General features: G+C 44.9%; 2 protein-coding genes across 3 annotated transcripts; one reads left to right on the top strand and one right to left on the bottom strand.

Moving 5' to 3' along the window:
- Window positions 1–599: 599 nt before the first annotated feature.
- On the top strand, window positions 600–21,672 carry LOC136551579 (uncharacterized). The gene is made up of 7 exons (XM_066543127.1): window positions 600–1,294; window positions 1,381–1,500; window positions 1,606–1,770; window positions 2,210–2,288; window positions 5,509–5,588; window positions 5,927–5,995; window positions 21,559–21,672. Exons 1-7 carry the CDS (start codon window positions 695–697, stop codon window positions 21,565–21,567), a joined length of 1,122 nt encoding a protein of 373 aa, XP_066399224.1. The 5' UTR covers window positions 600–694; the 3' UTR covers window positions 21,568–21,672.
- LOC136551580 (uncharacterized) lies at window positions 2,746–5,288 on the bottom strand. Of its 2 annotated transcripts, none has more exons than XM_066543128.1 (4): window positions 5,052–5,288; window positions 4,773–4,903; window positions 3,753–3,808; window positions 2,746–2,863 (listed from the first exon to the last, which is right to left on the bottom strand). In XM_066543128.1, the coding sequence occupies exons 1-4, from the start codon at window positions 5,188–5,190 to the stop codon at window positions 2,758–2,760; spliced, it is 432 nt and encodes a 143-aa protein (XP_066399225.1). In that variant the 5' UTR covers window positions 5,191–5,288; the 3' UTR covers window positions 2,746–2,757. The 2 variants fall into 2 exon arrangements, with proteins under 2 accessions (XP_066399225.1, XP_066399226.1); XM_066543129.1 differs by having other exon boundaries at window positions 2,806–3,154.
- Window positions 21,673–23,913: the final 2,241 nt, after the last annotated feature.

Below are 23,913 nucleotides of genomic sequence, written 5' to 3'. Positions count from 1 at the left end.
ATGAATCAATATTACCACTCATGAAACAATGATATTGTCGCATGCGTGCAACTAGTTCTTCATATTACATGAAAATGTGTTCATGCAGATACTCACTTATTATACACGTGAACAAAGAACATGATAAATAATGTGTTATGCATCATAATGTTATGCATGCTAATAATGTGTATCTGCATAATATTGTGTTATGCATGCTCCGGCAGCGTTACGGTCTCGTGATTGATGAGAACATGTGCCGACCCATGACTGTCGACAGCGGCTGCGTTCGGCTGGTTCCCAAAAAAAACACTGTTCCTAGCTGATTTTTACTGTTCCCGTCGGATTCCTGTCACAAATACCTCCAAATTCCTCCAAGCGACCAAATTCCTCCAAGCGAACAGGGCCGCCATGATAGTCTTGCATTGGTCTGTCTTGCGTGAGCCCAGAGCCCTGAGCCCTGAGCCCCGAGTCCAGGTGCAGCGCCGGACCTCCTCCGCCACTGATGACTGACGCCTATAAATGGAAAATGCGCTCCGCGCAGCACGGCAGAGCAGACGGGAACACAAGACAAGACCGACCGGATAAGCGGATAACCCGAGCAGTTAGTGCACTTCAATTCCTACCTTGTCGCTCGCATGCGTCCTCGATCCGGTTCGCCTCTTCGATCCCGATCGCTCCCTCCCTCCTCACGCACGTAACCCACCAACCAGCAATGGAGTCCTCCATCGCCGCTACTACCGCCACATCGGTCGTCGTCAGGACATGTGTTCCGGCCGCCGTCTTCTTGCCATCATTCTCCTCCTCGTCCTTTATTAGTCCCGCCCCACGCAACGGTCAAGCCTTCCGCTGCAGGTGCAGCAGCAGCAGCAGCAGCGCCACCAAGCAGGACTGGGTGTCAACGTTGTCGTCGGCGGTGTTGTACACGCTGGACGACGCGCCGCTGTTCAGCATGCCGGAGGTGATCCAGTGGGAGAGCGGCATGTCCATGAACGCCATCGCGGCCGCGCAGGGCATCCAGATCCGGCGCCGGTTCCGCGCCAGGTACCCCTCCGAGGGCACGGGCGCCGACCGCGCCATCCCGCGCCACATCCTCGAGCAGATCATCTGGGACAAGGAGGTGGAGGTGATCCAGAGGAAGGCTCGGACGCCGCTCAGCGACGTGAACGCGGCCGCGGAGCTCGCGCCGCCACCGAGGGACTTTCTCCGGGCGCTGCGCGGGGCATGCCACCGTAACGGCGGCGTCCCCGCGCTCATCGCCGAGGTCAAGAAGGCGTCGCCCAGCAAGGGCCTGCTCAGGGACCACTTCGATCCGGTCAGTATTCCTTATATATGTCACTGTACGACTGTACGTACGTACGATGCATGCTGCATGGATTCTGAGCTGCCAGTTCTTGGCAGGTGGAGATCGCGCATGCCTACGAGAAGAACGGCGCGGCCTGCCTGAGCATCCTCACCGACGAGAAGCACTTTCAAGGGAGCTTTGAGAACCTGGAGACCGTCCGCAACTCTGGTGTGAATGTAAGCAGACATGCTTGTACGTGTGGTCGTCTCAAGATCCGAGTTGAATTTTTTCGTTTGTCTCACCTGACTTTGCATGCCTTTCTGTGCGGATAATGCATGCAGCGCCCTCTGCTGTGCAAGGAGTTCGTCATCGACGTCTGGCAAATCTACTACGCGCGTTCTAAAGGCGCCGACGCGATCCTCCTGATGGCGGCCGTGCTTCCGAACATAGACATCACCTACTTTGTTCGCATTTGCAAGAGTCTTGGAATGACAGCTCTTGTTGAGGTTACCTTCTTCTACGCTATCGTTTCTTTTTTTTTTTTACACGCACGTTTTTCATCATCCACTGTTCAACTTATTATATACGTACATCAATGACAATCGCTTCATTTCAAAACAGATCAGGATGTCGTGGGATTTTATATTATACAAAGTCTAACATCGCAAACATTATTAACCATATATCATCATTGATACTAGTCAGATGTTGGTTTGTAATAACGTATATAATATAATTATTAATGAGAGATCAATGGTCATAGTATGTCTTTAAAACAATCAAATTCGAATACACCTTATAAAAATAAATAGAGGGACAATAATATGTTTACCACAATATATATATAGTTTATCTTTTACGGGCCATACCACCTTAACGATGCGATCTAATTTGCGATATATACTAAACATTACTCTACCTGCATGTTTGTATATATGTATTTAGGTTCATAATGAGAGGGAGTTGGATCGCGTCCTCAAGATAGATGGTGTTGAGCTTATCGGCATCAACAACCGCAGTCTAGGTATATATATTCTATTCTGGCTCCGTCAATTCCATTGTTACATCAATTATATATTGTATTATACTAGTTGAGTGCCTGTGCGTTGCTACGGGTATTATTTAGAATTCTATGATATATATCACACGGGTAAAACATATATAGAATCTTATGACGGACTCATGACATACAATACAATCTCTGGACATTCACTCCACTACATCCATCTACTGTACGTCCTGACCCGTTTCAAGAGGCCACGACCGGTCTGCGTTAATAGTGGGATCAAGAGTCAACCGCCCCATCCCTTAGCTCTCCTCTCCCATTACATCTCCTAGCTTCCATTCCACTGCCATCACCACCTTCATCAAGCGCCATGCCGATACCAAACCCCGCCATCAGCCTCCTCCAAACCGTTCCAAGGTCAGCAACTACCACCTCTGCCCCTCACTACCACACACCCACCCCAGCCGCTCCGCTCGCACCCCAATTATCATCTCATACCTCGATCAAGTAGGCACTGATGCAGTGATATGATGCTAGGTGTGCCCTTCCTTGAATGATCGTTATGCCACCATCCACTTTCATCCAGGTGCCTTCTATGCCAAATAGACAAGCAATACGGACATGTAAGAACTGGGGATTATTCACAAACTATAAGTACCCTATGGTAAATCAACATTTTGGTACACCATGTGTGTAGTGCTATAGCCGATCAGTGATATGGCAATTGCCTCCTGTGTGAGTTATATTGAGTTTATAAATACATGTATGAGTTGGGACTCATTCATCAAGAAAAAACTATTGGCAGACACAGCCATTTGATAACACCAATTCGAGATCTTCCTTTGTTGCCCTCTTCTCTTTGTCCTCATGGCCTCATGCATTAGCTTTTACCATCCCGAAAGGAAGAAGAGATAAAGGAAAATTATTGATAGCAATTTAACAATTTGTAAGTAACAATCGTGTCAAGAACTGGCAGTTATCATATCCCACAAACCAAGGAATATTGTAATGCGGCATGTAAATTTTCAGGAAGCTGCCATGACAGTCTAAGACTAATATATGAGAAGAGTAGTAATAAGTCCATATACATATCTAAAAAATAAATATTAAGCACTCGATAAAATCTTAAAGGCAGTAACCAACATGTCAATGTTCTATTGGTCCTACGCTTAGATAAGGTAGTGAACGATCTTTGATGTAACAGTGATCTCAACTATTGAAATTTCAAGTTTTGAGATGCCACATTACCAATCAGATAAGCAATGAAGGATTTGCCCTAGCCAAGTAGCCATCAACAATGATTTGATACAGTATATTTATGTGTCAAAATTCTTGATGAAACTATGGAGAACTAATAGTGATACTAGGTTTTGAGTGCAGCTAGTCCAAGCCAAGTATGAAATGGCAATTCATCTTACCAGTCAGTTGGCCCTCCTGCAAAAGTCCGAGTGACAGAAACAAAGTATCAGGTAGACACTTTACCTTAAAGATGGTTGGGGATCGCTGACCACCAGACTTCTTGAAGGATTGAAGAGCACCTACAAGAAGGATGATGTTTGATTAGATCCATATATGTGTTATCCCAGCTGAAAACCGCTGTGAAGAACAGCAGGAAAGAACAGGCAACAGCTGAGGAAAAGAAAAGGCAAACTTGGATCAAAAGTATGATCTGCTAATTTATCATAGTAACACACTGGTAGACAAGGACAAAAAACAAATAGTTTGTCAAATCAGAGGAACATACACAACTGCATAAAAAGGAACAGGTGTAGAACCTAATCATCCCAAGACATTATACACAACTAAATTGGTAAGAAAGGGACAAAAAATTTTATAATAAGAATGTTGTCCCTCAAATCCTCAATCACCTTACTTCAATTCTCTCGTGAAATTGATATGAAGAGAAGATCGTATTGGAGACTTGTTTACCAATTTAACTTAAACCTGCATGGCACTTGACAAAATCTACCAAATATGCTCGTGAAATTGATATCAAGAGAAGATCGTATTGGAGATAAATAATCAGTATCAATTTTGGATAAATATAGGCAGCCACCTGATCTAAGTACGGTTTCATTCAAAGACAGTATGAAATGCAGAACCCTATACCAGGGAGACAGTGAATCAAGCAATAAATGGCAAGGCAAATATATACACAAATTGATGCTTCGAGAATGGAGGAAGAATTCCATTCAGTTTTGAAAAACAGTAACTACCAAAGGAATCGAAGAATGGCATCTACACTATATGGTCAGACAGGTAAATCAGTAAAATGAGCTGAAGTTAAAGAAAAAGACAACTTTTAAGCTGTTTCAATGATTCAAAGAGACAAAGAACCATTAAGCTGTTTCGATGATTCACAGAACCATAACCGGCTCACCATGACCACAATAATTCATTGATTCCCACCTAGGCGGTAGGGTAATGGTTCTTTTAGTGAAGAGCAGCACACAGGGCTGGCAGCAAAAATTAAACGGGGAACAAAAATCACACGCCGCCTACCTCTCTCATGCGGTGTAGCAGCTGTATTCGCCGCAACCTCACACCCGTGTTTGCGCCTGCCCTTGTTGCCCTTACAGTGACCCGGCAGTGGCAGTCCAAAGCGCAGCACGCGTGGGAGCAGCTCTGATTTGCTGGGGATGGTAAGACCAACCACGGTCAGCCATAAACCAACAATATGAAAAAAAAATTGTGGCTGCCTACCGCTGATAACTTTCAGTGATTTGAACAAGTGAATTGGGATAAAAGACATTATACCACATCCTCAGGCACGGTTCATACCTTCTGTCGGGCAAGGGGCCGACGGCGTCGTGCCACCAGGAGCCATGGCGTCGTACCTGATCTGGATTGGGGCGGGCGGGCTTGGCGGCCGGACCAGAGGGCGTTGGAGCGTCTGCGGAGATTGGGGAACCAATCGCATTCAACCGTCTACACCGAGCCGTGTACGGGGTGGCGTCGTGGTGTCCGGCTTCGTCGACGAGCGCCTGGCGTGACAGGGACGGGGCGGGGGCGAGTCGGGTATTGCGAGGAGCGTGCGAATCGTGGGGAGCGAGGATGCAAGGTTCGACGTGAGGGGGACTACCGTATGGGTCGGAGGGAAATTGCCTCGTGCGGGCGATTAGCGCGGCTAAGCGGTGATTAGCGGGACAAAAACGATAACATTTAGGTCTTTTTAGTTGTAGAGATTTTGTTTAGAGCTAGCTATCGTCCTTTCTTCACCAAGGCATCGTCGTTGCAGGGACATTCGAAGTCGATACTGCCAACACAAACATGTTGTTGGAGAAACGTGGTGACATCATCAAGAAGAAGCGAATACAGGTACTCTAGGTCTTCGCTTCAAAACAACGTAACTTTCGGCAATCCCAACTTGACAGGATCCTTGTGTTCCAACGGTTTGTTTTTAATTCTCAATCACTCTCATGATGCAATGTAGTATGTTGTACTTGGTATAAGATCTAGAAAATGACGCACTTCTTAATTACAACTCGAAGGTACACAAAGAGGTTCAGGATCATAATGCATATCTGATACAACTGGTTTCCTTCAGTACATAATATATCTGATACAACTGTTTGTATAATTCTGTATTAATTAAATAGTTCAGAATTGGATATTAAGTATTAAGTCTCAATGGATATGCGTGTTTCTACATACAGGTTGTGAGCGAGTCTGGGCTGTTCACTCCTGATGACGTGGCATATGTGCAGAATGCTGGCGTTTTCGCGGTAAATTCTCTAAGTCATTCATTTTGATAGAAGGTATAGTAATTAAGTGTCAAAATATGCTCTTCATATTTAGGCATATGGATGATTTTAAAAGTTTTTGTATAAGTAATAAGAACCCAAAGCATCACTACCGGAAACCGGCACTTTGCCGAGTGCCGGAGGCTTTGCCGAGTGTATTTTATCGGGCACTTGGCAAAGACGGTCTTTGCCGAGTGCCAAATAAAATACACTTGGCAAAAAAAAAACACTCGACAAAATTCGTCTTTGCCGAGTACATTTTTTCTGGCACTCGGCAAAGATGGAGTTTGCCGAGTGCCTTTGTTGTGGCACTCGGCAAAGAGGCATTTTGCCGTGTGCACTTTTTTTTGGCCCTCGGCAAATTAGTTTTTCGAATCAATTTTTGAGGCCCTAAATGAATTCAAATGAAAAACTTTTCAACTACAAAGTTGTATAACTTCTCAAGATCTACAAAGTTTATTTTAGTCATTTCTTCATTTGACAAAGCGACAATAATGTTGTTCATAAAATCTACATCTCTCATGTTAGTTTCATGAAAGTAGAAGAGAGATATATAAGATTTATGAACAATGTTAGTACCACTATGTCGGATGAACAAATGAACAAATTAAACTTTGTAGATTTTGATAAGTTATGAAATTTTGTAGTTGGCAACATTTTGATTTGAAATCATATTGTCATGCAAAAACGACGTGTGAATTTGAAAATTTTAAAATTTGAATTTTTCAAAAGACCTTGGATGGAAAAACTTCCTAAATAAAAATTGTAGATCTCCAAAAGTTATGAAACTATGTAGTTGACAACTTTTTGATTTGAAATCATCTTATCATGCAAAACTACGTTTGAATCTCTCAAATTTGAAATTCAAAATTTTCAAACGACCTCCGATGGAAAAACTTACTAAATGAAAATTGTAGATCTCAAAAAGTTATGAAACTTTGTAGTTGACCACTTTTTTATTTGAATTCATTTAGGGCCTCAAATAAGCAATTTACTCTTAGTTTGCCGAGTGTCTTTTTTCTGGCACTCGGCAAAGATGGAGTTTGCCGAGTGCCTTGTTTTGGCACTCGGCAAAGAGGCATTTTGCTGTGTGCATTTTTTTTGGCCCTCGACAAATCAGTTTTTCAAATTAATTTTTAAGGCCCTAAATGAATTCAAATGAAAAACTTTTCAACTATAAATTGTATAACTTCTCAAGATCTACAAAGTTTATTTTGGTCATTTCTTCATTTGACAAAGCGACAATAACGTTGTTCATAAAATCTATATCTCTCATATCTCTCATATTAGTTTCATCAAAGTAGAAGAGAGATATATAAGATTTGTGAACAATGTTACTACCACTATGTCGGATGAACAAATGACCAAAATAAACTTTGTAGATCTTGAGAAGTTATGAAATTTTATAGTTGGCAACATTTTGATTTGAAATCATTTTGTCATGCAAAAACAACATTTGAATTTGAAAATTTGAAAATTTGAATTTTTTAAAAGACATCGGATGAAAAAACTTCCTAAATGAAAATTGTAGATCTCCAAAAGTTATGAAACTATGTAGTTGATAACTTTTTGATTTGAAATCATCTTATCATGCAAAACTACGTTTGAATCTCTCAAATTTGAAATTCAAATTTTTCAAACGACCTCGGATGGAAAAACTTCCTAAATGAAAATTGTAGATCTCAAAAAGTTATGAAACTTTGTAGTTGACCACTTTTTGATTTGAATTCGTTTAGGGCCTTAAACAAGCAATTTACTCTCGGTTTAGTATAATATATGAGGATAGATAACGAAATCTAGACACAGGTGATAGTGTAGTGCAGTAGTAGAGCAGTAGATGCGCTAGGAAGAGGTCGTGAGTTCGAATCCCGCTAGCCGCATTAGCCGCGAATTTTGCGCAAAAAATGCAGCGACTTCAATGGAGGCGGGTGCGCGCTGGCCGGTGGTGGCCTCCCCCGAAAAAAAAATTTGGGGTTTTTTGCTATTATTTTTAGGTTTTTTCGCATTTTTATTTTGTCGAGTGTAAATCTTTGCTGAGTGTTTTTTCGGTACTCGGCGAAGTCTTTGCCGAGTACCCGATAAAAAACACTCGGCAAAGTCTGTTTGCCGACTAAAATTCGCCGAGTGTCGTTTGCCGAGTGTCGACACTTGGCAAACCCTTTGCCGAGGGTTTTTTAGGCTTTGCCGAGGGTTTTATGGTGTATTTCCACATATAATGTGTCAATGTGGTGTCTTAGAGTGGTTTGTATTGAAAGCATCTAGGCCCCTAGTTGGATTTCGGTGATTAATGTCAATACAAAATTACTATGACTAACGTGTGTTTTGCAGAGGCAATTAAGTTAGGTCATGGTAATGGAGATCGATTGGGCAATCGAGGTTGTCATGCCCCTACGATGGAAATCGTTTCGGTTTTCAAAGGATGAACGACAAGGTTAAGGATAACTAGTTCTAAGTGTCGATTGAAGTTGGAGAGACACTTAGAGTAGTTTAGGACTTTGTTTTTTCCTTTGGCCGTACTATGAAGGGGGGTATGAACGGGTAGCTTGACCTAGTTGAGTCTAGTGAGTTAGGTGTGGTGCACACTTGTTAAAACTAGCTCTAGGTAGCTCCTATGAATGCCTAAGATCCTTTGGAGCAAGCTTCATTCACATATGTTCGGAAGTTGGAAGTGAATGGAGGGTCAAATACTGACCGGACGCTGGCTCCGGTGCGACCGGACGCTGGCCGCAGGGTCCGGTCAGTTCATTTGACCGAGAAGATCAAGTTTGGTGTGACCGGACGCTGGGAGGTCATGTGACCGGACGCTGAGGGCCAGCGTCCGGTCAACTCCAGTAAGGGTCCAGACTTGGAAAAGTGTGACCGGACGCGTCCGGTCAGTGTGACCGGACCCTGAGTATCCAGCGTCCGGTCGTTTACAGTAAGCATCCAAGAGCGACCGGACGCGTCCGGTCGGTACTGACCGGACCCTGACAGCGTCCGGTCATCACTTGAATGCTGGTTCGCGGGTTGAACTGACCGAAGCGTCCGGTCATCACGACCGGAGCGTCCGGTCATCCCGCAGAAGCTCATAACGGTTAGTTTTTCAGGCTGGCTTATAAATAGAAGCTCCACTCGTGAGTGGAGCATCTTTTGCTCATTCCAACAGCTGAGAAACACGTTTGTGAGTGCCAAGAAGAGCAAGATCCTAGTGAGGTGTTTGTGATTTGAGAATCCAAGAGAGTAGCCTCACTAGCAAATCAAGAGTAGCAAAGTGTGCATCCATCTTCTCATTAGGCTTCGCGTGGTCAAGTGAGAGTTCGTGCTTGTTACTCTTAGTGATCGCCATCACCTAGACGGCTTGGTGGTGATTGGGAGTTTGGTGTTCACCCGGCGGAGCTTGTGGGTGACCCAACTCAAGTTGTGAGCGGTTTTGGGTGATTCGCCGCGACGGAGTGTCGAAGAATCAACCCGTAGAGAGCACTTGATCCTTGCGCGGATCAAGGGGGAGCTACACCCTTGCGCGGGTGCTCCAACGAGGACTAGTGGGGAGTGGCGACTCTCCGATACCTCGGCAAAACATCGCCGCGTTCCTTTCTCTCTCTACTTACTTTGAGCACTTACTTTGAGTATTTACTTTGAGCAATTCAATACTTGTTTTACATCCATAGAATTGCTTGCTAGAGTAAGTTTGGAACATAGGTTGAGAGGTTGTTGTGCATTAGTTTGATATAAACACTTTTCTAGGCACAAGGGGTTAATTGGGCTATCCGTAGGATTTGATTATTGCAAGAGAATTTAGAATTAGCCCAATTCACCCCCCCTCTTGGGCATCTTGATCCTTTCAATTGGTATCAGAGCCTCGTGCTCACTTTTTAAGCTTAATCGCTTAGAGCAAGATGTCTCACGGGGATGGACCTCCTCCTATCTTTGAGGGAGATGATTTTCCATATTGGAAAATCCGCATGGAGGCATACTTAGAAGCTCTAGATGTTGGAATTCTTAGAGCCGCCTCTCAAGGGTTCCCCGCACCTAGGAATGCCGCACAACTTCAAGGCGATAAAGTGAATTATGAGAAATGGAATGCAAAGGCTCGCAACACCATTTTTAGAGGCCTTTGCAAAGAGGTGTTCAATCGTGTAAGGAACCACAAAGACGCCCATGCTCTATGGTCGGACGTTTGTGCACTCCATGAGGGAACCAAGAGTGAGCGTGAGGAATGCTATCATCTTGTGATTAAAAAGCTAAATTCTTTTGAGATGTTTCCCAAAGAAAGTGCTAATGAGATGTATTCTCGATTAAATGTTCTTGTAGAGGAAGTCAATGGGCTTGGACTTACTCAAATGTCACCATCCGATGTTGTGAGAAAAATCTTGAGTGTCCTCCCTATTGATAAATATGGGCACATTGTGACCGTGCTACATCAAGGTGATCTTTCCACCGCTACACCGACACAAATCTTGGGAAAGATCAATGCTCATGAGATGTACATGCACATCACACCACAAGATGGCTCATCCTCTACAAAGAAGAAAGAGAAGGACTTGGCATTCAAAGCTAGCCAAGACAAGGGCAAAGCAAGACTTGAGTATGAGAGCTCAAGTGATGAAGATGATGAAGAAAGCCTTGCCCTCATGGTGAAGAAGACCACCAAGATGCTAAAAAGGCTAAACAAGAGTGGCATCAAGTTTGATGGCAAGAAGAAGAAGTTCTTCACTAGCTCAAGAAGAAAGCCAATCTCCAAGATGGATTGCTACAATTGTGGCGAACTTGGTCATCTAGCTCATCAATGCACAAAGCCCAAGAAAGACAAGCTCAAGAACAAGGGCAAGAAAGATGATTCAAGTGATGAAGATGAAAAGAAGAAGAACAAGCCATACAAGAAGAGAGATGGCAAAAAGAGGGAATTCTACAAGAAGAAGAAGAGTGGCAAGGCCTATATTGTCGGTGATCGGCTCACAGACATTGATTCATCAAGTGGATCATCCGATGATGATAGTGACGATGAAAAGGTGGCCGCCATTGCTATTGATCTTGCATCTTCACCACCACCATCGCCATCATCCTCTACACACCTATGTCTTATGGCCAAAGGTGAACGCAAGGTAACTAAGAGTGATGATAGTAGTGATGATGAACATGCTAGTGATGATAATAGTGATAGCGATGATGATGACTCACCTACCTATGATGATCTTGTCAAAATACTAAGAAAATATACTAAGATCATTAGAAAGAGTAGAGCTACAAATGAAAAACTTGATGCTAAAAATGACTCACTCTTAGCTAAATGTGACACATTAGAAAAGGCTAATGATGAGCTCAAAGAAACAAATGATTCTATATCATCCAAACTCAAGGAGCTCAAATCTTCTAAGAAAGAGCTTAAAGATAAAAATGATAAACTTGAGTGGGTGCACAATGAGCTTATCACTAGTCACAATAAGCTAAAAGATGAATATGCAACTCTAAAGATCAATTATGATACCCTTATTATTGCACAAGAATTCTTACCAAATGAGCCACATGATGCTACTAACCATGTTGTTAAGATTGATATAGCTACCTCATGTGATGATTTAATTGATGAAAGCATTGAGCATGGATCTAGTAGCAAGGGCAAGCAAGTGGTTGAGTGCAATGACTATGATGAGTATGTCAAGCTCAAGAGTAACAATGAGAAGCTCATGAAAGATCTTGAAGAAATGAAAAGTCACAACACCATTGTGCTAGAAACTCTTGATCATGACAAAGAGGTGATCCTTGAAAATGAGAAGTTAAAAGAAGAAGTCAAGAAACTCAAGGAGGAGAAGAACAATGATCTTCTCAAGGAAGAGAACAAGAAGCTCAAGATGGAGAAAAAGCATCTCAAGGTGGGATTGAGCAAGTTTGCTAGGGGCAAGCATCTCCAAAGTGAGCTACTCATGAATACCATCATGAAGATGGATAGAAGTGGCATTGGATATATGGCAAGTGTAGAGAAGAAGGCTCAAGCTCAACACCAACAATCAAAGCCAAAGCCAAAGCCAAAGAGATGTTTTGAATGTGGACAAGAAGGCCATTTTGCTCATGAGTGTCAAACTCCACCGCCACAACCCTTGCCCAAGCATGCTAGACCCTTTGCTTTCAATGCTCACTACATGCTTAGAAAAGATTCGAGTGGAAAGATGAAAGTCATGTTCTTGGGTCCCCCCAACAAGAGTAGGCCTAAGAAAATTTGGGTGGCTAAGTCACTTGTTGAGAAGGTGAAGGGCCCTCAACAAGCTTGGATCCCTAAAGCTTGAATCTCTTGTGTGTAGGTGAACTACAAGACCGGTGGAAGTCATTGGGTTATTGATAGTGGTTGCACTCAACATATGACCGGTGATCCTCGTATGTTCACCTCACTAGATGAAGAGGTAGATGGACAAGAGAAAATAATATTTGGAGATAATTCAAAGGGCAAGGTTAAAGGATTGGGCAAAGTGGCAATATCAAATGATCATTCCATCTCCAATGTGCTCTATGTTGCTTCATTGAGCTTCAACTTGCTATCCGTTGGGCAATTGTGTGATCTTGGCTTTCAATGCTTATTCACCGAGAAGGAGGTGGTTGTATCCAAGGTAGATGACAATCAAGTGATATTCAATGGATTTAGATACAACAACTTATATCTAGTTGACTTCACCTCCGAAGATGCAAACTTGAAGACTTGCCTATTCACCAAAACAACACTTGGGTGGCTATGGCATAGAAGACTTGCTCATGTTGGGATGAGCTCACTCAAGAAGCTTATGAAGAATGATTTGGTGAGAGGGTTGAAGGATGTGAAGTTTGAGAAGGACAAGCTTTGTAGTGCATGTCAAGCCAGCAAGCAAGTTGCAAACACTCATCCAACCAAAGCTTTCATGTCAACCACAAGAGTGCTAGAACTCCTACACATGGATTTATTTGGACCAACAACATACAAGAGTTTGGGAGGAAATCTCTATTGTCTTGTGATTGTGGATGACTATTCAAGATATACATGGGTGTTCTTCCTTCATGATAAATCCGAAGTTGCATCTTGTTTCAAGAAGTTTGCCAAGAGAGCTCAAAATGAATTTGAAGTGAAGCTCAAGAAGATAAGAAGTGACAATGGCAAAGAGTTTGACAACACAAATATAGAAGCTTATTGTGATGAAGTTGGAATCAAACATGAAGTCTCCGCAACCTATACTCCTCAACAAAATGGTGTAGTTGAGAGGAAGAACCGGACTTTGATCACTCTTGCAAGGACAATGCTAGATGAGTACAACACCCCGAAGCTCTATGGGCGGAAGCAATCAACACCGCATGTTATGCATCAAATCGCCTATTTCTTCAAAAGTTCCTTGTCAAGACTCCATATGAGTTGCTCAATGGGAAGAAGCCGGACGTCTCCTTCTTTAGGGTGTTTGGTTGCAAGTGCTACATCTACAAGAAGCGGCAACACCTAGGGAAGTTTCAAAGGCGTTGCGATATAGGCTTTCTTGTTGGTTACTCATTGAAGTCCAAAGCATATAGAGTATTTAATCATGCCACCAGCTTGGTTGAAGAAACATATGATGTGGAATTTGATGAATCTAACGGCTCCCAAGGAGCACATGAGAATCTTGATGATGTAGGTGATGAACCATTGAGGGAGGCTATGAAGAATATTCCGGTGGGAGACATCAAGCCAAAAGATGATGAAGATGATGTACAAGTCATTAACCAACCTTCTTCATCAAATGTACCACAAGATGGTGAAAAAGTTGGGAGAGTAGAAAATGAAGATACTCATATCTCCCATGAGCAAATGGTGGTACAAGCACAAGATGTTGATGCTCCACAACCTCCTCCTCAAGTGGTCAATAGAAGAAATACACCTCTCCTACAAGATCATCCACAAGATCTCATCATAGGGAGTCCAACAAAGGGGATGATGACTCGATCTCAAAAGCTTACTTCATTTATTGCTCATCACTCTTTTGTCTCTTGCTATGAGCCTACCAAGGTAGAAGATGCTCTTAAAGATCTGGATTGGATCAATGCCATGCATGAAGAGTTGAACAACTTCACTCGCAATGAAGTTTGGAATCTTGAAGAGCGACCAAAAGATGCAAGAGTCATTGGAACAAAGTGGGTGTTCCACAACAAGCAAGATGATCAAGGTGTTGATTGTGAGGAACAAGGCAAGACTAGTGGCAAAGGGGTTCTCTCAAGTTGAAGGTCTAGATTTTGGAGAAACTTTTGCACCGGTTGCAAGATTAGAAGCCATCCGTATCCTTCTTGCATATGCATCACATCATGAAATGAAACTATATCAAATGGATGTGAAAAGTGCATTCTTAAATGGCTTTATTAATGAACTAGTCTATGTTGATCAACCTCCCGGGTTTGAAGACCCTAGATATCCTAATCATGTTTATAGGTTGTCCAAGGCACTATATGGGCTTAAGCAAGCCCCAAGAGCTTGGTATGAGCGCCTTCGGGACTTCCTTATTGAGAAGGGCTTCACCATTGGGAAGGTCGACACCACACTATTCACCAAGAAGCTTGATGGGCATATCTTCATTTGTCAAGTATATGTTGATGATATCATCTTTGGATCATCAAATGAAGACTCATGCAAAGAATTTGGTGAATTGATGTCTAAGGAGTTCGAGATGTCAATGATTGGTGAGCTTACATTCTTTCTTGGTTTTCAAGTCAAGCAAATGAAAGAAGGCATCTTCATCTCTCAAGAGAAATACACAAAAGATCTTCTCAAGAGATTCAAGATGGATGAATGTAAGCCAATCAAGACCCCAATGCCTACCAATGGACATCTCGACCTAGATGAGGGAGGTAACTCGGATGATCAAACTCTCTACCGTTCCATGATTGGTAGCTTGTTATATTTAACCGCATCTAGGCCCGACATCATGTTTAGTGTGTGTATGTGTGCTAGATTTCAAGCTAGTCCTAAGGAAACTCATTTAATTGCCGTAAAAAGAATCCTTAGGTATCTTAAGCACACACCAAGCATTGGCCTTTGGTATCCCAAAGGAGCTTTATTTGAATTAATTGGCTATTCCAATTCGGATTACGCCGGATGCAAAGTTGATAGAAAGAGCACATCCGGAGGGTGCCATTTGCTTGGTAGATCACTTGTGTCTTGGTCCTCCAAGAAACAAAATAGTGTGGCTTTGTCCACCGCCGAAGCGGAATACATTGCCGCGGGTGCTTGTTGTGCACAAATATTATACATAAAACAAACTTTACTAGACTATGGAATAGCTCTAGAGAAAGTACCTCTTTTGTGTGACAATGAAAGTGCGGTAAAACTTGCAAATAATCCGGTTCAACACTCTCGCACCAAGCATATAGATATCCGCCATCACTTTCTAAGAGATCATGTAGCTAAAAATGATATATCACTAGAAGGTGTAAGATCCGAAGATCAATTAGCGGATATCTTCACTAAACCGCTAGATGAGGCTACATTTTATAGATTGCGGAACGAGCTCAATGTACTTGATTTTAGTAACTTCACTAAAAATTGAGCTTGTGTTGTCCCTTGCATTCATTGTAATATACAACATGTTTAATTTGTAGCAATGCATATAGGGCTTGTCTAACATGGTTAAGATAACCGCCGAAAAGCGTGTGAAGAAGCTTAACCTTGGATCAAACTTGACAAGCAACTAGATTTACTTACAAGCATTACATATGCATGAATGTTGTTTTGTCGTTTTGTTCCATTTGCCCTCTTGTTGCCTATTTTCTTAAAAAGAATTATAGCCTAAGGCAAAATACTTTGAAAAATATGAGGGTTTGAGAGAGGTCACTCACATCAGTCCCAATTGGTGTTTATTTGGATCTTATTCAAGTTGGGACTTGATTGGGAACAGGCAGTGCGAAGGAAGGATGAAGGATTGCTGGAAATGGTGCACCGGACGCTGCACCGGACGCTGCTGTTCAGCGTCCAGTCAGTTCACAGGAGGTGAACTGCTGTTGAAGGAGTGACCGGACGCTGCGTCTGTGCGTCTGGTCAGAAAGGGCTCAGCGTCCGGTCGATCGGAGGATGACAAAGTTAAACTGACCGAACCCTGCCTGCGTCCGGTCATGGACCACCGGACGCGTCCGGTCGCAATTTTAGAGGATTCGGACCTCTCTGGAATCGACCGGACGCTGGGTGGTAGCATCCGGTCGCTACCACCGGAGCGTCCGGTCAGTGGATCTCGCGCGTCAAGGACTCTTTTCCCCTTTCCTTTTCTGTCGTGTTTTGGGGGTTATTTATCCGAACCTTCATTCTTCTTCCTTGACCTAACCCGAGCCACCGTGAGCCCGCAGCCAAGCCGCCACCTCTTGCCTAGCCACGCCGCCGCAGCCACCAGCCCAAGCGCCGGGTCGCCGCCGTCCCTCGCGCCGACCGTCGCGCCACCTCGCCCGGCCCCCGTGTCAGCCTCGTGCCGCGCGTCTCCATGCCCCTGCCCCGCGCCACCGCCGGCCAGTCGCAGCCACACGTCGCCGTCTCGCAAGCCACCGCCTGCTCAGCTCCTCGCCGGCCTTCTCGCACCCAAGCTCGTTGTTCCATCGGTGCCAAGGCTGAAAATCCTCGCCAAGTGATCTTGCCCTATCTTCCCATTGTTTGGTAAGGCAAATCTTGTGGTTCAATCTTGATCTCCAACTGTGACCTAGATCAAATTCTAATTACATTGATTCCCCATTGCATTCAGGGCGTTTGACCTAACCCTAACCGGTTCCGAGATCCCCCACGTGACATCTTATCTATTCTCGGTTCGCTGATCGTCAGGTAGAAAGCCATTCGATTCAATTTCGCATCTACATTGCTTTCTCTGCTAGGTTTTCGCATCTATTAGACATATGGTATTTATTTGTATATCCATCTATTCTATCGTGCAGCGAGTCGGTTCCGTTGTGGTTCAATTGGCAGTTGGCAGTAAACTCGGAGCCAAGCTCGCGAGTAAGGATCGAGGCCAAGCCTCAAAAGCAGCAGTTTGACAGTCGATCTTCATCAGCGACAGTTCACCATCTTGTCAGTTCAGATGGCTCGCACCAAGAATGTTGGTGGTGGCCTAGGTGAAGATGATCGGAGGCCCCCGCCTCGTCAGCCAGCCGGATCCAAGGGCAAATCAACCAAGCAAGTAACATCCAAGAAGCGGAAGTACCCCGACGCAGAGATAGCCAGAGCAGCAGCTGTTGCAGAGGCCGCAGAGCGTGCCGAGAGAGGTGGCACCCGCAGCGGAGTTATCATTGCAGATCAGCCAGTTTCACCCGCAGTCAGAGCTGCGATTGAGGAGGTTGAGCGTCGTCATGGTAGTCCAGCAGGGACTGCCACGTTTGCAGGACGACGGGTTGCCATTGAGGAGGGTCCGTCAGCACAGCAGCAGCCTCCACCAGCAGAGCCTCAGCTAGCCTAGGAGACTCAGGAGAGTCAGGAGACCAAGCCGGCACCTCAGCTACGCCGCTCGAGTCATACCAGTGCTGCAGTTCCACCGAGGCCAGCTACACGGCGCAGGGGTTCACACCCTCCGCCCAGACCACAGGGTCCGCCTCCAGTGGTTCACCTCGACTTGAGGGCCGCTATAGCCAAGCAAGTTCAGCAGCTGCGGTTTGTTGAGTTTGAGGTTTGGTTCCCTCCGAGGAGGGATGAGAGAGCAGCTGAGGGGTTCTACATGCCACTGCAGGAGGATTTCTACAATGCATATCTAAACAGTGGGGCAGTGTTCAGATCACAGAGGGTCTGTCCGATAGAGTCCATTGTGGCAGCAGCCGGAGAGGGCATTCGGCAATACTTGTCATATTTGCCAGGACTGTCAGATCTGATTGGACGGACAGGGATATATGTACCTTCTTGGGTTCGTCAGTTTTATGCCTCGCTCTACATCGATCCTCATCATAGATTCATTCACTTTGCCTTCAACGGCAAAGACTATAGAGTGATGAGTAGCAGGGCCAGAGAGATACTGAGACTACAGGAGCAGCCTGTAAGGATGCATGAGGTTTGCTATGGACATCAGGAGCCTCCCAGGCGTCCTCATGGAGGGTTGGTGCCCCCTACAGACTTAGTGCGCCATTGCTTCAAGGAGCCATTTGGTGAGGGGTCGAGCAGGAACCCCAGTGACTTGACTCCTACAGCGAGGATACTAGAGGCCATCATCAGGAGGACACTGCTTCCCAGGTTGGGATACAGGGAGGGCCTGACTCGCTTATAGCTCTGGCTTCTCAATGCCATCATGCAGATGACAGTGTTTGACATCTGGGACCTCCTTCTTTCAGAGATGGAGGATACTATTGCTGAGGGATTCAAGGGTCACAGGCAGCTTCCCTATGCTCACTGGATCACGTTCCTCATCCGCAGAGTTGTGATTGATAAGCCCCCTGGCATGATGGATGAGTATACAGGTGCCACTACAGAGTTCCTAGCTTACAACCTGTCACAGAGGATCAGACACGCCACTCCTCAGGCACCCAGTCAGCCTAGCCGTCGCCCCGATGTGCCAGAGTCTGCAGCTCAGCAGGACGAGATCATCAGAGGGATTGCAGCCACTGAGGAGGCGGAGCTAGAGGCACAGCAGGAGGTGAGTGAGTACAGTGATAGCTCCGACGACGACTACCAGCCTATACCTTAGATGCCTCCACGCAGACATGATGCAGAGGCAGGTAGCTCCAGTTCTGCTCCACCAGCTCCACAGACAGACCCCGCTCTCATTGCTATTCTTGAGCGGATGCAGCAGGATCAGACACGACAGGCACAGGAGACAGCTACAAACTTCGCTCAGTTTCAGGCTCGTCAGGACGAGTTTCAGCAGCAGCAGCAGCTCCTTCAGCACCAGCAGTTACTTATGCAGCAGCAGCTCATGGGATTCATGCAGCATGTAGTGACAGCCATTGGGATTCCACTGCCACAGACTTCGCCCCAGCTTGCACAGCCTCCTACCACTTCAACGACTCTAGCAGTACAGCCCATCGGGCTTCAGAGTCAGGGACAGCCTCCAGCTCAGTTTACTTCACCTCCTGTACAGGTGTCCCAGTGGTTAGCTTCACCTAGTGTAGCCCCGCAGTTCACTCCTTATCACACGGGTTTCTCACCAGAGCAGACTTCCTCGCTATTCGTGCCTGAGTCGTCAGTCTCCAGGAGTCTTGGAGCATCATTCAGCGAGTTGACTGGCATGCCTACTCTGCCTCACATGCATACTGCCGGTCCGTCTACAGCAGCTCCAGCTATCATGACCACTCAGAGGCTCCCCTCGTCTGTCGCCTTGTCAGATCCTACGACAGACATACTTGCAGCTTCACAGGCAGCACCAGCACCAGCTCAGACCCAGACCGCTTCAGCGACTCTTCCTGTTTCAGAGGGTCAGTCAGTTCAGAGCTCAGGGTCAGATGATGATGGCGCCCAGTTCCATCTTGCTCCACGTACTTCAGCGCCCGACTCGTCCGCTGCAGCCCCGCCGACTGACCCTTAGGTTTTGGTGTTTGACGCCAAAGGGGGAGAGGGTTTGAGTATGTAGACATAGGGGGAGCGAGTTTTAGGGGGAGCTAGTTATCTAGTATTAGTTTATTATATACATTTAGAGTTTTATTTGTGTGATACACTATTACTTATGCATTTGTGTGTTTTCTTTCATGCATACTATTATATATACATGTGATAGTACTATCTACATGATTGTGATATTTGACATGTGTGATTTCTACTTTGCTTTATCTATATGTCATATCACTTGTGGAATGCTCATTTGCTTTTGCTTCCGCGTTTTTACTTCGAAGCAAATGAGCTTTGTTATTTGTACTCATGCTTAATTCATATCCTTTGAGTACATTGTGTTGGCTTGGGTCATATAAGCTTGACTAACTCTTTTGTTCTTATTGACAAAAGCTTATATGAACCAAGCCCATCAAAAACCTCACTCCATAACATACTCGAGGTGGTATTGTCATCAATCACCAAAAAGGGGGAGATTGAAAGCATCTAGGCCCCTAGTTGGATTTCGGTGATTAATGTCAATACAAGATTACTATGACTAACGTGTGTTTTGCAGAGGCAATTAAGTTAGGTCATGGTAATGGAGATCAATTGGGCAATCGAGGTTGTCATGCCCCTACGATGGAAATCGTTTCGGTTTTCAAAGGATGGACGACAAGGTTAAGGATAACTAGTTCTAAGTGTCGATTGAAGTTGGAGAGACACTTAGAGTAGTTTAGGACTTTGTTTTTTCCTTTGGCCGTACTATGAAGGGGGGTATGAACGGGTAGCTTGACCTAGTTGAGTCTAGTGAGTTAGGTGTGGTGCACACTTGTTAAAACTAGCTCTAGGTAGCTCCTATGAATGCCTAAGATCCTTTGGAGCAAGCTTCATTCACATATGTTCGGAAGTTGGAAGTGAATGGAGGGTCAAATACTGACCGGACGCTGGCTCCGGTGCGACCGGACGCTGGCCGCAGGGTCCGGTCAGTTCATTTGACCGAGAAGATCAAGTCTGGTGTGACCGGACGCTGGGAGGTCATGTGACTGGACGCTGAGGGCCAGCGTCCGGTCAACTCCAGTAAGGGTCTAGACTTGGAAAAGTGTGACCGAACGCGTCCGGTCAGTGTGACCGGACCCTGAGTATCCAGCGTCCGGTCATTTACAGTAAGCATCCAAGAGCGACCGAACGCGTCCGGTCGGTACTGACTGGACCCTGACAGCGTCCGGTCATCACTTGAATGCTGGTTCGCGGGTTGAACTGACCGGAGCGTCCGGTCATCACGACCGGAGCGTCCGGTCATCCCACAGAAGCTCATAACGGTTAGTTTTTCAGGCTGGCTTATAAATAGAAGCTCCACTCGTGAGTGGAGCATCTTTTGCTCATTCCAACAGCTGAGAAACACGTTTGTGAGTGCCAAGAAGAGCAAGATCCTAGTGAGGTGTTTGTGATTTGAGAATCCAAGAGAGTAGCCTCACTAGCAAATCAAGAGTAGCAAAGTGTGCATCCATCTTCTCATTAGGCTTCGCGTGGTCAAGTGAGAGTTCGTGCTTGTTACTCTTAGTGATCGCCATCACCTAGACGGCTTGGTGGTGATTGGGAGTTTGGTGTTCACCCGGCGGAGCTTGTGGGTGACCCAACTCAAGTTGTGAGCGGTTTTGGGTGATTCGCCGCGACGGAGTGTCGAAGAATCAACCCGTAGAGAGCACTTGATCCTTGCGCGGATCAAGGGGGAGCTACACCCTTGCGTGGGTGCTCCAACGAGGACTAGTGGGGAGTGGCGACTCTCCGATACCTCGGCAAAACATCGCCGCGTTCCTTTCTCTCTCTACTTACTTTGAGCACTTACTTTGAGTATTTACTTTGAGCAATTCAATACTTGTTTTACATCCATAGAATTGCTTGCTAGAGTAAGTTTGGAACATAGGTTGAGAGGTTGTTGTGCATTAGTTTGATATAAACACTTTTCTAGGCACAAGGGGTTAATTGGGCTATCCGTAGGATTTGATTATTGCAAGAGAATTTAGAATTAGCCCAATTCACCCCCCCTCTTGGGCATCTTGATCCTTTCATGTACATACATTTCTAATTGGTTGTCATTCGTGTTTTCAAGTTTTGGTAGGAGAATCCCTACTGACGCAGGAAGATCCTGGCCGAGCAATTGCTGGGTTGTTCGGGAAGGAGCTCTTACATTAATCTATTCCCATTCCGCTTTAGCTAATTATTGTACGTAGCAATCATGGGCTGCAAAGTGAAGACTCCAAAGCATAGAGATTGCACAAGATGTAACTATGGACAAAGTGCTATATTTATATATAAGAGCTATTTGTTAGTTTTTTCACTTCTTTGCATAATCCTAAATGTGCGATGATTTGTTTAAGGCACTGTTGACACCAATTAGGGTCACCAGCTAGGGTTACCAAGCCCGAGGTCATACACGACCTAGCACATAGCGGAGATAGGTCAAGACAATAAGGCCGACCAACAAAATGACCATGCCAATTTGACACTTCTTCGCCCAAAAAGCTCGCAAACACCTCCTAAGAAAACCTGACAGAGAGGGGCATGGCGAGGTTGTAGGGTCGGCGAAGCCACCTAGAACACCGATGAACCTCGTCGAGAGAGACACCGGACAACAGGGGGATTGGAAGAGTAAAAGGTAGGAGAATGTAGTAGATTGATTTTTTGTCGATTGTGTGTGGTTGTACCTCAATCGGCCATGATCCTCTGATATATATAGAGGGGGTGGTCTTATCCCAATAGTAAACCTTTCCAAAACAAATTTGCAAGTTTCCCACAGGATCAGAGGAGTTTGGATCTGAATTGGGAAGGGCTAGATTTGGACAGGGGACATCGGAAGTTTCGACAATCGCCAGAAGTTTCGACAAATACTAGAATTTCTACCAAATGGTAGTTCTGCCAAACGTAGGTACTCTCGATGGCCAACTCCCGATACCTAGGAACATTGGAAGTTCCATAAACTTTGGTACTTCCAACACCCAACTCCCAAGACCAGAGAGCCTCATAGGTCAAAACTTCTGACATCTATCAAACCTTCTGACATCTCAATCTCTCAAACAAATTCTTACCCTTTTTGTTGTCAACATATATATGCACCCTATTTTTAAAGTGAAGCACATGCAAGTTTTAAAAACACATGATAGCAAGCAACAATATCAAGCCATCGACTTTTGTTCTAAGGGCGATGCATGCATCAAACATATTTGTTCTAAAGGCGATATTGTATATAGGCCATTGTTTGCACAACACTTAAGCTTCTTGCCAAACACTTGAGAAATATTTTTTTCAGGTACCTCCCATTAATTGCTCTTGGAAGATGCTCACCTTTCAACGTCTCCAACATATATGAATTTCCAAATATTGCTTTGATCACCATGTATGGATCTTCCTAGCTCAGAGACCACTTGCCAAACCTGTTGCTTCACAATCAACATAATAGTTTTTGATAATAATTCTCTAACTTGGAAAGATTTGTTGTTTAATTTCTTGTTATAAGACAGGCAACTCAAGCTTTGACCCTCTTGATATCCTTCAGAGCATTTATTCTTTTATTGTCGCCACGTTGATGCTATCCATCATCATATCATGATACATAACAACAGATAGATCATTTTGTTTATCCAATATTTATACATCCAAATTCACTTCAAGAAGCAACACAACTTCATGTCCATATACTATCTCAAAAGGAGTAACCTGGTAGCACCATGTCTAGTTATGCGATGAGCCCACTAAAAGTCCAGGTTTAGTTTTGGTAATTTAGTTACCACTACTACAGATTGATTTTTCACTATCGCCACTTTTACTGCCGTAGCGATAGAAGCGACGGTGTGATACTTCCACCGCCGGTTAGACCGATAGGGAGACCTCATAGGGAAGGAAACTAGCCGTTGAAACTTCTACCCACCACGGGTTAACAATAGATGCGACAGTGGTATTTTCTCCATCGCATGAAAAGCCAAGCCGATTAGGATTGGTGTTTTGGCCGCCGGCCCTACACGACCGTTTGGTCTACTGACGGTAGTAAATTCAGCATAAGTTATTTCTCTATTTCCTAAGTACCCACAACACAGTTGCATCACCGTTACTTCCACTTCTCCATCTTCAAGGTTGGTGCATTGTTCCTCTCTCCCAGTTTATGTGAACCATTGCACGTCTTGTGCCTTGCCGTTGCCACCTCCTGCACAGCCGGCACATTGTTCCTCTCGCAATTTGTATGAACCATTGCATGCCTTGCACCGCGCCGCCGTCAGATCCAAAGGCAAGGGTATGTTTTCGCACTTCACCGATGGATCTTTGTCAGATTATTTTCCCCTTTAGATCTCGTTAGTAAGGAATGGATCTTTGTTGTAGGCTCTTTGAAATGGAGGCGGCCCCCACCAGAGGAACACATTGGCCAGCCTCATAGAGGATCTCCTTCTTGACATTCTCCGCCACCTCCTGGCCC

This window comes from Miscanthus floridulus, chromosome 4 (genome assembly GCF_019320115.1).
Source record: "Miscanthus floridulus cultivar M001 chromosome 4, ASM1932011v1, whole genome shotgun sequence".
In the NCBI taxonomy this organism is placed as follows: domain Eukaryota; kingdom Viridiplantae; phylum Streptophyta; class Magnoliopsida; order Poales; family Poaceae; genus Miscanthus; species Miscanthus floridulus.
The sequence above is the reverse complement of the archived record's forward strand: the minus strand, read 5'-3'. Positions and strand labels throughout refer to the sequence as shown.